The sequence below is a fragment of the Arvicanthis niloticus genome, chromosome 4 (assembly GCF_011762505.2).
Source record: "Arvicanthis niloticus isolate mArvNil1 chromosome 4, mArvNil1.pat.X, whole genome shotgun sequence".
In the NCBI taxonomy this organism is placed as follows: Eukaryota; Metazoa; Chordata; class Mammalia; order Rodentia; family Muridae; genus Arvicanthis; species Arvicanthis niloticus.
In genome coordinates this window covers 68,755,568-68,770,513 of record NC_047661.1, presented here as the reverse complement: position 1 = coordinate 68,770,513, position 14,946 = coordinate 68,755,568, and the positions used below count along the sequence as shown (strand labels likewise).

The following is a 14,946-nucleotide window of genomic DNA, read 5'->3' as shown; positions in this document are numbered from 1 at the left end:
CCAGGTCACCTGGCCCAGGCTCCAGACACAGGGATGCTCGGGGAATGAGTTGATCTGATGACTGTGTCTAACGGAAGCCCATGGTTGGGTGTGGATGGGGAGACACTGATGCAGAAAGGTGGAGACAGCCCTGCCTTTCCCTCACAGAGCCTTCTCCTACATGGATAACTACAACTGGAACATCCGCTTTGACAACATCTACATCAGCACCTATTTCTATCAGATTGATGAGCGCAGGAAGAAGCTGGTGAGGGAACTCAACCCTTCCAGAAGATGCTTTATTGTGCCCTGTGTGGAGAATGAGGGCCCTTAGTATTTTTATCTATAAAGATATTTAAAAATTTTTTGTATGGGTATATGCCTGCTTGTCTCTTTGTATACCATATGTATAGTGCCCTCAGAGACTAGCAGTGGGTGTTGGATCCCCTGTAACCGGAGTTACAGGCAGTTTCAAGCCACCTGATGTGGGTGTTGGGAACTGAACCTGGGACCATTGAAAGAGCAGCAAGACCTCTTAACTTTTTTTCAGGGCAAACAGAGTCTGTTGCCACTCCGCAAGGCAGAAATGAAATCTGTTATCTTCCCTTTCAAGGCTTCTATCCAGGCCTCAGAAATGCGCAATGTGGTGAGACTGGAGCGGGGAGTGGGTCTGGGGATGGGTGGCAACTTGTCAGTAGGACTCTAAGGGTGGAGGGCAAAGGGCAGAGAACACTCCAAGCTCCAAGCCAGGGCATAGGGCCAACTCTCCCTTCCCGGGCTCCCTACAGGTAAGGGAGCTCCTAGAAACACTACCTATCCTGCTGCTGCTGCTGGTTCTGTTCGCCATCGACTGGGCACTCTACTCTGTCTTTGACACCATCAGCCGCCACTCCTTCCTGCAGTACTCTTTTCGCAGTGAGTCCAAGGGGCAACCCCCTCCAGTCTCCCATACCTCTTCCTTCCTTTTCTGCATCCTTTCCCTCTGTCTCCCAAGAAAAGCCTCAGCCCCATGATTGCAGCTCTCACCGGAAACCCTCTCTCCACTCTGACCAGGCAGTCACAAACTGGAGGTAAAGGTTGAGGGAGACTCCATGCTCGCCAGGCTTCTTCGAAAAACCATCGGAGCTTTGAACACCTCCACGAATACAGAAGTGGAAACAAACAACATGCGTGAGCGGGAAAGGCTGGCATCCGTGGAGCTGAGGGCTAGCGTGCAATCTGGATAGGGCTAGCGTGCAATCTGGATAGGGTAGGGTTGAAGATTGGACTTCACAAGAGCAGAGACGAGGTCTGGCATGAACTGGAAAGATCAGAGCCCAAGCGAGCTTAGATCAGAGAAAAATGGTTGCCAGAGCTTTGAAGTCTTGCCTCCTTGTCCAGTAGACCTTTCTGCCACAATGAAACCGAAATCAAGCAGCCTCCAGAGGTGCTGATGGTGGGGTGGGGGACAGATAGTAAGTAGCTATGGTATTTACAGAGAAGCTATGCAAGATGGAAGAGAAGAGGCAGGGGAGTCAAACTGGAAGTCCACCCTGTACCTCTTACGGGTACCACTGACCAGACTGCTGATGATAGTCTGCCTTCTCCCCCAGCCTGCCTGCCCCGACCCACTGGCCTGAGTGCCAGGAGTTACTTTACAGCTTCACTGCCAACCTTCCTGCTTATGTGTATCTGCCTAGCTCAGGCCTTTGGCTACCGACTCCGGAGAGTCATTACGGCCTTCTACTTCCCCAAGGTGAACTGGCACACAACTCCACCCTTAAACACACACACACACACACACACACACCCCTCCTTACCACCCGTGTCCTCCCCTGCTCTATCACTCTCACCGTTCCTCTTGCTTCCCACCCAACCCCTCAGCGAGAGAAGAAGCGGGTTCTGTTCCTCTACAATGAGCTACTGAGGAAGAGGTCAGCTTTCACTAAACTGAGGAGGGCCGCCATTGTTCGGCGGGCCCGGAGGCAGACAGCTCCAGTAAGTACAGTCCCTATCAAGCCTGGCAGCTCTCTACAGGGTCTGAAGACTCTCAGAGAAGGGACATCCTTTTTAGTATACCCAGCACCCTCAGTGTCCCAGGCCTATTGAAGCTGAGTGGTTTTGGCAGTTGGGTCCCAAGGCCTATTGGAGCCGAGTGGGTCTGGCAGATGCAGGGTAGGTCAGGGCTGTCTGTCTCTGGAACGCAATACTCAACACAGCTCGGAACATGCATGGGCCTTCAGGAAGTGGCAGAGGAGAAAGTGAGGTCTGATGGTCTGTTTGTAGGGCAGCAGTGACACCATCAGAAAGAGACCACAGACAAGCCCAAGGTGGTTGCAGAGAGTGGAGAGGAGGCAGGTGGTCAGGGCTCAATAGGGTTTCAGGAGGGAACATGCAGTCTTTGGAAGACACAGAATTGGAACCAGGTTTCCATTTACACTTTCTGAAGCCGTAGGAGCCCGGGGTCCTCATTGTGTCTGTTCTCCCCTTGGAAGAAGAGAGAGTGTAGACAGGTCTGTGAGGCATTCTTCGGAGTTGGAAGAGTGGTATTGGGGTTGGCTGCCAGAGAAGCCTTGGTTTGAATTCAGCTCCATCTCTGCCATTATATGACAGCTGTGTGACCCTACCCAACTGCCGGGCCTTGCTTTCTCTGTTCTGTAAGTCGGTGTAAAGTACTTCATCTGTTCAGTTGTTAGAATGGTTTTACTTCACTGATGCTGGCATGAGAGTACCATTCCACATGCATGCTAGCTGCCACGCTGTGCCCTGAGCAAACAACATCAACTCTCTCACCAGAAAGAGAGATGGTTGCCGGGCAGTGGTGGCGCACGCCTTTAATCCCAGCACTTGGGAGACAGAGGCAGGTGGATTTCTGAGTTCGAGGCCAACCTAGTCTACAGAGTGAGTTCCAGGACAGCCAGGACTACACAGAGAATCCAAAAAAAAAAAAAAAAAAAAAAAAAGAAAGAGAGATGGTAACGAAAACATCATCATCAACAACAACACACACACACAGGACTGAGCAAGTGCACACAGAGGGTGTTGGGGATGGAACAGAAGGCATGAGCTCTGTTGCTGAGCCAAGCCTGATGACCTGAGTTCGAGTCCATGCACCTGGTAGAAGGAGAGGACTCCCACAAGCTGTCCCCTGACTAGCACACACATGCCACAGCACACATGAACATGGCATCAGCGGGCTGGGGTTCCTTGACTTGGCCCTGAAGTAAACTGAACTTGAACGGCTAGATGAAGTAGGAAGGATATGTGTTCTAAGGAACAGGGTGTGAGAAAACTCAGAGACCGAAGGGGAGGCCAAGGCCAAAGGCTAAGCTAAGGGAAAAGCCAAGTGCGGGAACATGGCAGGAGCTGGGGAGGCAGAGCAAGGCTAGAAACGGACCTGGGAGTGCTCTGAAGGGCAAGGCCACATCTGCTCCTTATCTGGGGGGGGGGGGGGGGGGGGGGGACGGGGGGGGCGGGGCTGGGATGTCTTAGGCAATGGTCTGAAGGATTCCTGGCAACTGTATGAAAACAGTATTCGGAAAGTGAGCCACTGAGAGGAATGACAGCAAAGCTTGCAATGTGGTTCCTGCCAGGTTTGACTCAGATCTGACTTAGGATCTTAAGTTACACCATTTTTCTGAGTTTTATTTTTTAATTTATTTATTTTGCCCTCATGGGTGGCTAGTGTCCAGGAAGGCCAGAAGATCATCAGATTCCCTGGAACTCAAGTTACAGACAGTTGTTAGCGCTATGTGGGTGGGTGCTGGGATTCCAATCCGGTCCTCTGGAACAGCAGTCAAGGTTCTTAAGCACTGAACCACCTCTCCAGCCCACCTGTAAGGTGTAAATTACCATAATCTGTCTGCCCTCCTCCCTTGTAAGCCTCATCGTAAGACCCAAATCAAGCTGCTCTATGAGCGTACATAATAGTTGTCGTGGGTCATCCTCGGGAAGTGAGTTTGGGCACGCTAGGCTCCACATTCCATCATGGAGGAAAAGGAGACTCTTTGGACTCACTTCTGTATCACTCTCACCCTCCACGGTTCTTCTTGTCCACTCCAGCTTCTTCCAATATAGCACTGTCAGGCCTTGGGACTTAATACATTAAGAGCTGCCCAGTGCCCCTGACATACCTTTCTGCTGCTCAGCCCACTTGGCATTAACCAAACCACCTCGTCTCCCAACAGCGCCACTACCTGGTGGACGCTCTGTACCGCCGGTGCCCTCTCCTGCGACGCTTGACGCGTCTGCGCTGCGTGGTATGTCAAGCACCGGAGACGCCCGAGTCCTACGTGTGCCCCACACCGAACTGCAAGGCCCTGTACTGCCGGTCGTGCTGGGACGACATGCAACGGCGGTGCCCGGTGTGCACGCCCCGCGAGGAGCTCTCTTCATCCGCCCACAGCGACAGCAACGACGACGCTGTATATGGCGAATGAAGGGATGCTGCCCGCTTTCTTGCTTAATAAAATGTGATGTACGCTCCTGCGGCTGGTGCTTTGCAGGGATCGGGGACTGAGTGAGCCGGAAGAACCGGCCCGCACAATGCGCACGAAGCCGGGCCACAGATCGGAGGCAGGATGGAGGGAAGGCAGGAGCCTTGTGGTGTCCAAGCTGATCCCGGTAGCTGCCGGAAAGAGGTTGAGCTGGGCGGTAGGGGCGGAGCCTCAGACGGGGTGGGGCGGGGCCTCAGACGGGGCGGGGCGGGGCCTAGGGGCTGCTCTGAGCGGAGCTGGTGTCCGGCGGGGCCGCGGCTGCTCCTCCACGCATAGCCCCGCACCTGCTGCCCTCGTCCGGCCCGGAGCTCCGCGGCCATGCGGCTGGCGCTGCTCTGGGCCCTGGGACTCCTGGGCGCGGGCAGCCCTCGGCCCTCCCCGCCGCTGCCAAATATAGGTGAGTTCCCAGCCGATAGTGGGTCGAGGGGGATGACTGGAAAGAGGTACAAGGAAACCCGGAGGCATTGGGGTGCTGGGGTCTGCCGGAGCCTAACTAGAGGGCAGTCTGCCTGGTCTGCTGACCAAAGCCTAGGGCCGGGTAATTTGGAGAGGGAAAGAAGGAGGAAGAGGAGGAAGAGGAGAAGGAGGATGAGGATGAGGATGGAGAAGATGGCATCTTCTGTCCAAAAGTCCCGAGTTATCACCGCAGACACTTTTGAGTCTCCGGCACTGACGAGCGTACCCGGGGCCCATTCAGATCATGGAAAGAGTCACTCCTTAGGACTGACGTCTTCGTCTCTCTAGGGCCTAGCTGACAGTTCTACTCTATGAAGTGCCCGGACTAGGCACGGCTAGTGGGATTTTAGTGAAAAGGATTATTTTCAACCGTTCATTCCAGACCTGGGCGGCCAGCGCCGCTCGCTCACTCGGGTGCGGTTGCCATCAGAAGCCTGGCGGAGCGGGAGGGGCCCGGAGGAGCTAGGGGAGGGAGCATTCGCCAGGAAAGAGACTGGGACACCAACTCCTCCTTGGAACTTTCACTTCCCGCTGCTGTCTTGGGCTGGGGGCCGAGAGGGTAGGCGGGGGTGGAGTGTCCGGAGAGGAGAGGGCCATTGTTGGGGGGTGCTGGCGGAGGAAGCGGAGGCTGTTGGGAACGGGTGCGCCTGACTGGGCATCAAGGCTGTTTAGGGAGGTCGGAGTGTTTGCACTGCTCACCCAGAGATGGGCGTTCCCGGCAGGCATCTCTACTGTGAGGGAAAAGGAAGGGCAAGTGGGCACCAGGCCACAAGGTTTCTCCTAGTCCCAAGAAAGGGCATTCCTGAATGGGTGGGGAGTGTGATTGGGAAGGGATGGGAACAAGGGAGGGCCCCCGTGAAAACCTTGGGATTGGCCAGAGGGAAGACAAGGAGGGGCTGCAAGCTGGATAAGCTGAACTTTCTTTGGGGACTGATAGGCGAAATTCTTAAGTTGGGAAAGAAACCCCCTCCTTTCCATATCCTCCTTTAAATCCCAGCATGCAATGCAGGAGCCCTTAAGTCACTGATAGTCTTATTTGCTGGGAGTCGGTGGGTCTGAGGACACTAGTGACTCCAGCCTTGCTAGGGATTCCCTCAGTAATCTCTCAGGATGTTCTGGCACCCTGCAGGAGGCACTGAGGAAGAGCAGCAAGCCATCCCAGAGAGGACCCTGAGTGGATCCTTGGAGAGTCAGGTTGTTCAGGACAGCCCCCCAATGGGCCTAGCAGAAGTGCTTCAGGTGAGTCCCAGCCTGCTAATAAGACTTTCTCTTTTCTCACACTCCACATTATTAATCTCTTGAGGGCAGAGTTTGGCTATACAGCCAGTAACAGGTCCATCCAGGTCCTGCTACTTCCCCTCAGCCCCTGGCTACACTCAGCTCTTTCTTCTCTGCACATACATGTGTCTGCCTCAGCTCCAGCCTGTCCTCCATCCATGAACACTGGGAGAGTTCTGACACTAAGCCTCCTCCTTTCAACTCATGCTGTTTCTTTTTCAGTGGGGGAGAGATTTGGGAAGGGATTGGGACAGACAGACAGACAGACAGACAGACAGACAGACACACACTTTCTGAAGCTGAGTCAGAGGAAGGGCTGGGGCCTGTGCTGGGTCCTTCATGGTGCTTCCTCTCTGGGCAGGAAGCCGAGAAGGGGTGGCTCAGATACCTTCCTTGACCTCCCCATGTAAGCCCCTAGAACAATGCCCTAGTCCAGGCAGGGCTTCCTGGACCCTCCCATGAGATCCCCCAACCAGTGACCTAATCATGGGTACTCTCCTGAGAGCCTGAGGTTTTCTGGTTATAAAGGATAGATGTTGTGGGCAGGGCTTGGGTAGGTAAAATGCCTCTGGTGTCCACAGACTGGTTTACCTGAGGGCCTGAGGATTGCATTGGAACTGGACGGTGAGAATCATATCCTGGAGCTTCTGCAGAACAGGTAAAGTGGCGGGCATGAATAATTACTGGATTTACATAACATTTATTATGCACCCAGTACTAAGTACCTACACTCATGGGACTCCTTCACAACAATCCTATAAGGTAGATGCCATTATGCAGTTATCATTATTTAACATTTGAAGACGTTAAAGCCCAGAGAAATGAAATAACTTGCCTGAGTTCCTACAGTAATAGATGTCAAAAAATCATATTGGAACTCAAGACAGGCCAGAGGAGACAACAGCTCATCCTTCAGACTCTGTAGCCTCAGAGGAGCTGAGTAGTTAGTTTGGTGGCATTGCCTGGTCCCTAATATACCCTGGTCCATCTCAGGCCCTAGCTTGTCACTCCAACGCCCTGTGAAGTGGCTCAAATCCTGTCCTCTTTTTCTCACAGAGATCTAGTCCCTGGCCGCCCAACTCTGGTGTGGTACCAACCTGACGGCACCCGGATGGTCAGTGAGGGGAACAGTCTGGTGAGTCAGGCCCTCTGGTGCTGTTGCAGGCCTGGGCAAAAGAGGGAAGGAAGAAGGGAGGATGGCAGCCCTGGAGGAAGTGGGAGGGTTCTGCCTGTCCTTGCTGGCAAGCTGGACTCCAGGGTTGTCTGGTCTCCCCTGTGAGCTGGTGCTAACTAATGTGGCTTCCCTACTGTAGGAGAACTGCTGCTACCGAGGACGAGTGCAGGGCCGCCCCAGCTCCTGGGTCTCCCTCTGTGCCTGCTCTGGGATCAGGTACTGTGGGTGGGTTAGATACCAGGAGAGAGGATACTCACAGGCAGGGAGCCGAGATGCTCTGACTCCCTGTCTTCTTCCCTAGGGGTCTGGTAGTCCTGTCCCCAGAGAGAAGCTATACACTGGAGCTGGGACCTGGAGACCTTCAGCGTCCTCTCATTGTTTCTCGGGTCCAAGACCTCTTCTTGCCAAGCCACATCTGTGCCCCGAGCTGGCATGCCTTTGTGCCCACCCGGGCAGGACCAGACCTGGAACAGCACCATATTCACAGGGTGAGGAGGCATGGAAATAGCTCTGGGCAGACGCAGAGCCCAGACCCCAGGGGCGGTAGCTGCTGCTGACAGAGCCGTCCCGTGTTTCAGGCATGGGGTGAACGCTGCCTCATTTGCTCTTCCTAGCAACCTGAGAAGGCAGGTGCTGCCTAAAGCTCTATTTTCCAATGAAGAAATCCTCACTTACAAAGATGGAGATTACACAGTAGTGTGAAAATTAAAGTGAATTGATATGGCAAGTGCTTAGAACTGTGCCTGGAAAACTGTATGTGATGGTGCCAGCTATTATTTAGTTGTTTTGGTTTTGCTGTTTGTTTGCCTCTTGAGTAACGGCATTAAAAGTCTACACTACTATACCCACCCATGATAGGTTTGGATTTGCTTTTGTTTGGTTGTATTTGTTTTAAGATAGGGTCTCTCTATATAGCTTTGGCTGTCCTGGAACTTAACCGGACTGGCCTTGAACTCACAGAGATCCATCTGCCTCTGCTTGTGCTGGGATTAAAGACATGTGCCAATATGCCTGGCTTGAGTCAGTATTTTTAAAAATTGAAGGAAGCCAGGTTTGATCGTATATAACTGTGTCCCAGCAGCTGTTTGGAGAGCAGAGGCAGGAGGATATTGAGTTCACTCCCAGCTGGAGCTGTGCAGCAAGACACTGTCTCAAAAAAACCAAAAGCATGGTTTTGTTTTCAATGAGTTTGGAGTGGAAAAACACAGTCCCATTATCGGCTTCGTAATCTGTCCTTGGTCCACTATGGGCAGGTCTCTGAGCTCTCCTATTCCCCGTGAGGTCTTCGTCCTCTTAACTGCTCAAAGTGGGTATGGACACAGCTTGCCCAGCCCGAGGCCATGGCCCTGAGGAGAATCTGCCTCACACATCTCGCTTCTTGTCCACAGCTTAAGCGGGATGTAGTAACAGAAACTAAAATTGTTGAGCTGGTGATTGTGGCTGATAATTCAGAGGTGAGTGTGTTGACACCATAGCCCTCTCCTGCTCCCTGCCCCCCCTCCTTTCCTACCACATTTTAAGACAACCCCACTTGGCCCCCAGGTCAGGAAGTACCCTGACTTCCAACAGCTGCTGAACCGAACACTAGAAGTGGCTCTCCTGCTAGACACAGTGAGTCTGGGGCTGGGTAGGAGGCCAGGAGCTCCCTTACTGCGGCCCTAGCCCCATCCCTCCTTCACTGTGGCCCTAGCCCCTTTTCTGAGCCTCAGGCCCTTTCAGTTCTTCCAGCCTTTGAATGTCCGGGTAGCACTCGTGGGCCTAGAGGCATGGACCCAGCACGACCTCATAGAGATGAGCTCCAACCCAGCTGTCCTGCTAGACAACTTCCTCCGCTGGCGCCGGACAGACTTGCTGCCTCGACTGCCCCATGATAGTGCCCAGCTGGTGACGTAAGGATCCTGAGCTGGCCTGATGCTATCCTGTCAGGGTTGAGTGCACAGCTTTAGACTCTGATTCTCACCTCTGTCCCACAGTGTTACTTCCTTCTCTGGACCCATGGTGGGCATGGCCATTCAGAATTCCATCTGTTCCCCTGACTTCTCGGGAGGTGTGAATATGGTAAGCTATCGTTTCAGGTTACACTTCTCCAGTGTATGGGGCCTTTATTCACTTCAAACTCGCCCAATCTCAGAGCTGTGGGGAGAGAAGGTAGCTTTTACTTGTCATAGAACTTGTTAGTGGCCAGTTCATCATAGAATATAGAGTTGTCACTTATGATACCTTTGCGTTTCTAGGGGGGACATGAGGCCCAAAGGCAGAGGTGATATCTGGGGGCTATATGGTGGGGGTTAGGGCAGAGCTGAGCTAGAACTTTGGTTCTTGGCACCCAGGCTTGGACTCTCCTACTTTAGTAGCAACTAAGGAGGAGTCAGTATCCAGGGGAACGGATGAGGAGAGAACCGAATAGACGGGGTAGGTTAAACATTGTGTTGAATCCAGGCTGGGGTTGGACTTGCGGTATTTCCCTCCCCAATGGCAGGACCACTCCACAAGCATCCTAGGCGTTGCCTCCTCCATTGCCCATGAGTTGGGCCACAGCCTGGGTCTAGACCATGATTCGCCTGGGGACAGTTGTCCCTGTCCAGGTCCAGCCCCATCCAAGAGCTGCATCATGGAGGCCTCCACAGAGTGAGTCACTGGGGGTAGGGGTGAGGTGGGGGATGGCTTAGGATGCATGAAGGTAAGGTAAGGTACAAGAGCCTCTGCCCAGCTCCCCTTGTCACTCTCCTCAGTTTCCTACCAGGTCTGAACTTTAGCAACTGCAGCCGACAGGCCCTGGACAAAGCCCTCCGAGATGGAATGGGCAGCTGCCTCTTCGAACGGCAACCCAACCTGGCCCCTATGTCCTCTTTGTGTGGAAATATGTTTGTGGACCCTGGAGAGCAGTGTGACTGTGGCTTCCCAGATGTGAGCCCCTGACCCCAAAGCTTTTCCCTTGCCCTGATTATTCAGGCCTGAGTTTCCTGTGTAGCTTTCTACTCTGAGGGGCTGGCTCTCCTTTACTCTGTGGCTTTGGTACCTGGGTTTGCTCCCTGGGTGGACCAGAGGGCTTGTGTGCAGGTGCTGCTCTGAGGCTTAGCTCCCTCTATACCCTTGCCTGCAGGAATGCACTGATCCTTGCTGTGATTATTTTACCTGCCAGCTGAGGCCAGGAGCACAGTGTGCATCTGATGGACCCTGTTGTCAAAACTGCAAGGTGGGCATACACTTGAGACTAGTCCCCACCAGAGCTCACCTGCCAGGTGCCAGGGTCAAAGACTTATCCTGATGTCTGACCCTGAGCTCCTGGCTGACTCTGCCCAGAACCTACTTTGATGCTCACCACCCTCCACAGTTGCACCCAGCTGGTTGGCAGTGCCGTCTTCCCACAGATGATTGTGATTTGCCCGAGTTCTGCCCAGGAGATAGCTCTCAGTGTCCCCCTGACATCAGACTTGGGGACGGTGAGCCTTGTGCTAGTGGAGAGGCTGTGTGTATGCATGGGCGCTGTGCCTCCTATGCCCGGCAGTGCCAGTCACTTTGGGGACCTGGAGCCCAGCCTGCTGCGCCACTTTGCCTCCAAACAGCCAACACTCGGGGTAATGCCTTTGGGAACTGTGGGCGCAGCCCCAGTGGTAGCTACGTGCCTTGCGCCCCTAGGTAAGTGGAGAAAACAGGCTTTTCCTGAGCTTGTGGGAACCTTGATGCTTCTTCTACCAACCCTCCTTGCCTTTCTCCCTACCCCCAGAGATGCCATTTGTGGGCAACTACAGTGCCAGTGGGGTAGGAGCCAGCCTCTGCTGGGCTTAGTCCAAGACCGGCTCTCGGAGGTCCTGGAAGCCAATGGGACACAGTTAAACTGCAGCTGGGTGGACCTGGACCTGGGCAACGATGTGGCCCAGCCTCTCCTGGCTCTACCCGGCACTGCTTGTGGCCCTGGCCTGGTGAGTAGCCTGGGTGATTGAGACCAGCTGGGAAGGAGCATCTGAGCCATAGCAAGCTGTTCCGAGGATGCCAGATTCTTCAGCTCAAACTGTTGTTTTCCTACCTAGCTTCAGTTTCATGTCTGTTAAGGGGAGCCTCACAGTCTTGCAGGCCCCAGTCCCTCTAAGGCTTTGAGAATGTGATCTTTGCTCTTCTCTCCGTGGAGCAGGTGTGCATCGGCCATCGATGCCAGCCCGTGGATCTCCTGGGAGCACAGGAATGTCGAAGCAAATGCCATGGCCATGGGGTGAGCTGGTGTGGAAGAGATGAAAGGGGAAAGGGAGCCTGCTGAAGGAAAAAGTACGGACTTGGAAGCAGACATACCTTGGTTCCAGTCTTTGTCACTTCCTGGGGCATGTTATTAGCCTTCTTGGGGTGTTCCCTCTTCCAAGTGGACATAATAATGGTAGCCATATCCTGGAGGGCGTGAAAGCGGCTAACTGGTGACCAGCATATTAAAGGTATTATTAGCTTGCTGACATTTCCCCTGGCATGGATAAAGACTCCCCCCCCCCCCCAGGACTGTCTGTCTACCCATCATCCATAGTTTGAGAAGACTTGAGAAGCCTTGGTGGGAAAAAAGAATTCTTGAAAAGCCGGCAGTGGTGGTACATGCCTTTAGTCCCAGCACTTGGGAGGTAGAGTCAGGTGGATTTCTCAGTTTGAGGGCAGCCTGGTCTACAGAGCCAATTCTAGGAAAGTCAGGGATATACAGATAAATCCTGTCTTGAAAAAACAAAACAAAAAAGAAAGAAAGAAAAAGCCATACACAGGGAAGTGGTCACACCTGACAGAGGCCCTCATTGCTTGTTTTTTGTACCTCTAGGTCTGTGACAGCAGCAGGCAGTGCCACTGTGAGGAGGGTTGGGCACCTCCTGACTGCATGACCCCGCTCAAAGGTAGCTAGGGGATGGGCCCAGGGCATTGGGAAGGGGAATAGCTCTGTCCACCTCCTTTCTCCTTGGTCCCTTCCTGACCACTCTCCTCTCTGCCCCTTGACTCTGTGGCCCCTGAAGCTGTCTTTGGCTCCTGAGCACTTTGTCCCCCGCTGTCCCTGATCCTCTCTCAGTAGAGTTCTTAGCTGTACCCACTCTCAGTTTGGACCTCTCTCCATAGCAACCAGCTCCCTGACCACAGGCCTGCTCCTCAGCCTCCTGTTGTTATTGGTCCTCGTACTACTTGGTGCCAGCTACTGGCACCGTGCCCGCCTGCATCAGCGACTCTGTCAGCTCAAGGGATCCAGCTGCCAATATAGGTATGAACATCCTGTCCCTGCCGCTGTTTTCCTCAATCAGGGATGGTTCTGAAGCCCTGATTCTAAAGGCCCCAAGCCATACAGTTTTTACCCCTTGCTTCTAAGTTCTAACTCTGAGACCCTGAGTTTTCGGACTACCATTCCTACATATCCACCCACCTGTCATCTCTTTATTTCACCCCCAGATACTAGGACTACTTCTCTCAGGACCCCAAGGTAGGGGAAAGGTAGTCTTCTTCCTCTTCCGGGATGTTCAGCCACACCTGTAAACCACACACAGCTATCTTCCAAGGGCCAAAGGGTTAATCTCCCAAATCAGCAGGTGGGCCGGTATTCCTATTTTGTCTTTCTTCATACCCAGGGCAGCCCAATCCGCTCCTCCTGAACGACCAGGACCTCCACAGCGGGCACAGCAGATGTCAGGCACTAAGGTAAGCCCTGGATACCAGAGGAAAGAGAGTCCACAGTTGTTACCTACCTCAGGCCTTAGAGGTAGCACTAAGGGTTCGAGACTCAGAAAAGACTGGGAGTGCTCAGTCAATCCAAGGACTCAGGACCAGTAAGTAGCAGTCAGAGAAGCAAGGACAGCAAGAGTGGATGAGCCAGTCACCCCCAGGAGGCTCTGCTGAGCTCTTCCAGCTGGCCAAATCGGTGGCTTTGAGAGGTGGTTCTATCCATGCCCTTCACAGTGACCAGAGCCATGGGATTATGGGGCCTTGTGCAAAAGGACCTTCTGTGTATTAAGATCTGATAAGGCCGGGGACATCATGTGTGAAAGGATGCCAAGTGCCCAGGGCCTAAGCCTTTAATGTCAAGAGGGTGTGTATGGAGTCAGCCTGCATGTTCCCTCCAGCACATCCACTCCCGCATGCAGCTCAGTGACCTCCCCACTGCCTCTGGGGCCCTGCTGCCCTGTCTAAATACTAACCTCTTTCTGTCCACATCTGTCTGTTTCCTCCTGCCCACTCTGCCTGTCTGTTCCTCCTGCCTTCTCAGCAAGCTAATGTGGTCAGCTTTCCAGTGCCTCCCTCCAGGCCGCTGCCACCTAACCCTGTGCCCAAGAAACTCCAGGTAAATCTGGGCTGGGCCTTGCCCTGGCTCAGGACAGGTGGGAGGTGTGGTGCCCAATCGCAGTTCTCATCCCTGCTTTCCCCCAGTGGTGTTCTTCATTAGGAGACCAGGGTGCCCCCTCAGCCTTCAAAGTCCCAGAAGCAGCAAAGGGTGAGCCTCTCGCCATGGTCTCTACTACCACCTGGTGGTCAATAGTAGAACTACAGCCATCCAGGGACTCCATGATTGATCCGCACCTTCTTTCCCTGAGGCTCCTATCTATTGGCAAGCACTCAAAGCCCTTCTGCGCATGCTCCCATTTTCCCTTGACCCTCCCCACCCCGCTGGCTGACTATGCATGTTGACCCCTGGGTAGCATCTCCACGCTCACTACCTTTGACCGTGCTTTCAGAGCCACCGCTCCTCTCTTTGTTCAGGCCGCGCTGGCTGACCGATCCAATCCCCCCACTCGCCCTCTGCCCGCTGACCCTGTGGTGAGGCGCCCAAAGGTAACAGTAAAGGGGAGCAGGACATTGCCTCTCCTACCTAGAGCCATGGTGGCAGTAGGCAAGGGGAGACAGGATGCCTCCCTCTATGCCTGAAGGCATGTATCCCAGTGGCACCTTTGGTAGTGACAGGTTTGTTTGGAGACAAAGGTGACCACTAGAACAATTCTAGGAACAATGGTTCCTAGAACCTCTACATTGTGGGTGAAAAACATGACATCCTTCCAAACTGGCGTTCTCTCTCAGCCTCAGGGGCCTACCAAACCCCCACCCCCAAGAAAGCCACTGCCTGCCAACCCACAGGGCCGGCACTCACCAGGTGACCTGCCTGGCCCAGGAGACGGAAGCGTGCAGCTGGTCATACCTTCCAGGTAGGTAAAGAGGGTGTTGCTAAGGATAGGAAGGTGTCTCGCTGCCAGTGAGGCACCTAGGCAAGAGTTCTGACCCTTTTTCTTCTTGGCTTTTCTAAACTCCAGGCCAGCTCCACCACCCCCCACAGCATCGTCGCTCTACCTCTGACCTCTCAAGAGTTGGCTGCCTCCTGCTCAGTTCTAAGACTCAAAGAAGTGGAACCTCTGCCCAAATATCCCCCAAAACACTAGAGGAGAAGCAGGAGCACAGACAATGTGGTGGCCAGCCCTAAAGAACCATCTACCACCAGGCACTGTTAAGCAATACCTGGAGACCCACTGAAATAGCTGCAGCTGGGTGTTGGGGAGGGGCTGAGTACGTGGCGGAGGGACATGAACACAGTCTGTCTCTGCTCTCTTGTAATAAATGTGAGGTCTTGGAGTGTGTCTGCTCCTGGAA

General features: G+C 53.7%; 2 protein-coding genes and 1 long non-coding RNA gene across 10 annotated transcripts in view; 2 read left to right on the top strand and 1 right to left on the bottom strand.

Annotated features, from left to right (window-relative positions):
• The window catches only part of Dcst1 (DC-STAMP domain containing 1), a 15,799-nt gene extending 11,361 nt beyond the window's left edge, over window positions 1–4,438 (top strand). The window contains exons 10-16 of the mRNA XM_034500755.2: window positions 148–247; window positions 530–625; window positions 768–894; window positions 1,033–1,149; window positions 1,572–1,714; window positions 1,843–1,956; window positions 4,146–4,438. Coding sequence (XP_034356646.1) covers window positions 148–247; window positions 530–625; window positions 768–894; window positions 1,033–1,149; window positions 1,572–1,714; window positions 1,843–1,956; window positions 4,146–4,397 — 949 coding nt within the window. The 3' untranslated portion in view covers window positions 4,398–4,438. The remainder of the gene's footprint in view (window positions 1–147; window positions 248–529; window positions 626–767; window positions 895–1,032; window positions 1,150–1,571; window positions 1,715–1,842; window positions 1,957–4,145) is intronic.
• Window positions 3,578–12,872, bottom strand: LOC143442033 (uncharacterized). Of its 2 annotated transcripts, XR_013109919.1 has the most exons (7): window positions 12,740–12,872; window positions 11,650–12,017; window positions 9,323–9,495; window positions 7,620–7,826; window positions 7,286–7,354; window positions 6,780–6,835; window positions 3,578–4,585 (listed from the first exon to the last, which is right to left on the bottom strand). It is a non-coding gene; the product is annotated as an uncharacterized LOC143442033 (long non-coding RNA). The 2 variants fall into 2 exon arrangements; XR_013109918.1 differs by lacking the exons at window positions 3,578–4,585; window positions 12,740–12,872 and adding an exon at window positions 4,894–5,641 and having other exon boundaries at window positions 11,650–12,157.
• Window positions 4,658–14,946, top strand: Adam15 (ADAM metallopeptidase domain 15). 7 transcript variants are annotated; one of them, XM_034500030.2, is made up of 23 exons: window positions 4,658–4,851; window positions 6,040–6,149; window positions 6,770–6,846; window positions 7,245–7,323; window positions 7,502–7,578; window positions 7,664–7,850; window positions 8,751–8,816; window positions 8,905–8,973; window positions 9,082–9,251; window positions 9,336–9,420; window positions 9,842–9,990; window positions 10,095–10,269; window positions 10,466–10,558; window positions 10,697–11,001; window positions 11,090–11,285; window positions 11,495–11,572; window positions 12,152–12,224; window positions 12,442–12,580; window positions 12,942–13,011; window positions 13,577–13,651; window positions 14,068–14,139; window positions 14,383–14,507; window positions 14,613–14,946. In XM_034500030.2, exons 1-23 carry the CDS (start codon window positions 4,773–4,775, stop codon window positions 14,653–14,655), a joined length of 2,592 nt encoding a protein of 863 aa, XP_034355921.1. In that variant the 5' UTR covers window positions 4,658–4,772; the 3' UTR covers window positions 14,656–14,946. The 7 variants fall into 7 exon arrangements, with proteins under 7 accessions (XP_034355921.1, XP_076788870.1, XP_076788869.1 ...); XM_076932755.1 differs by lacking the exon at window positions 14,068–14,139 and adding an exon at window positions 13,738–13,801 and having other exon boundaries at window positions 14,613–14,791; XM_076932754.1 differs by lacking the exon at window positions 13,577–13,651.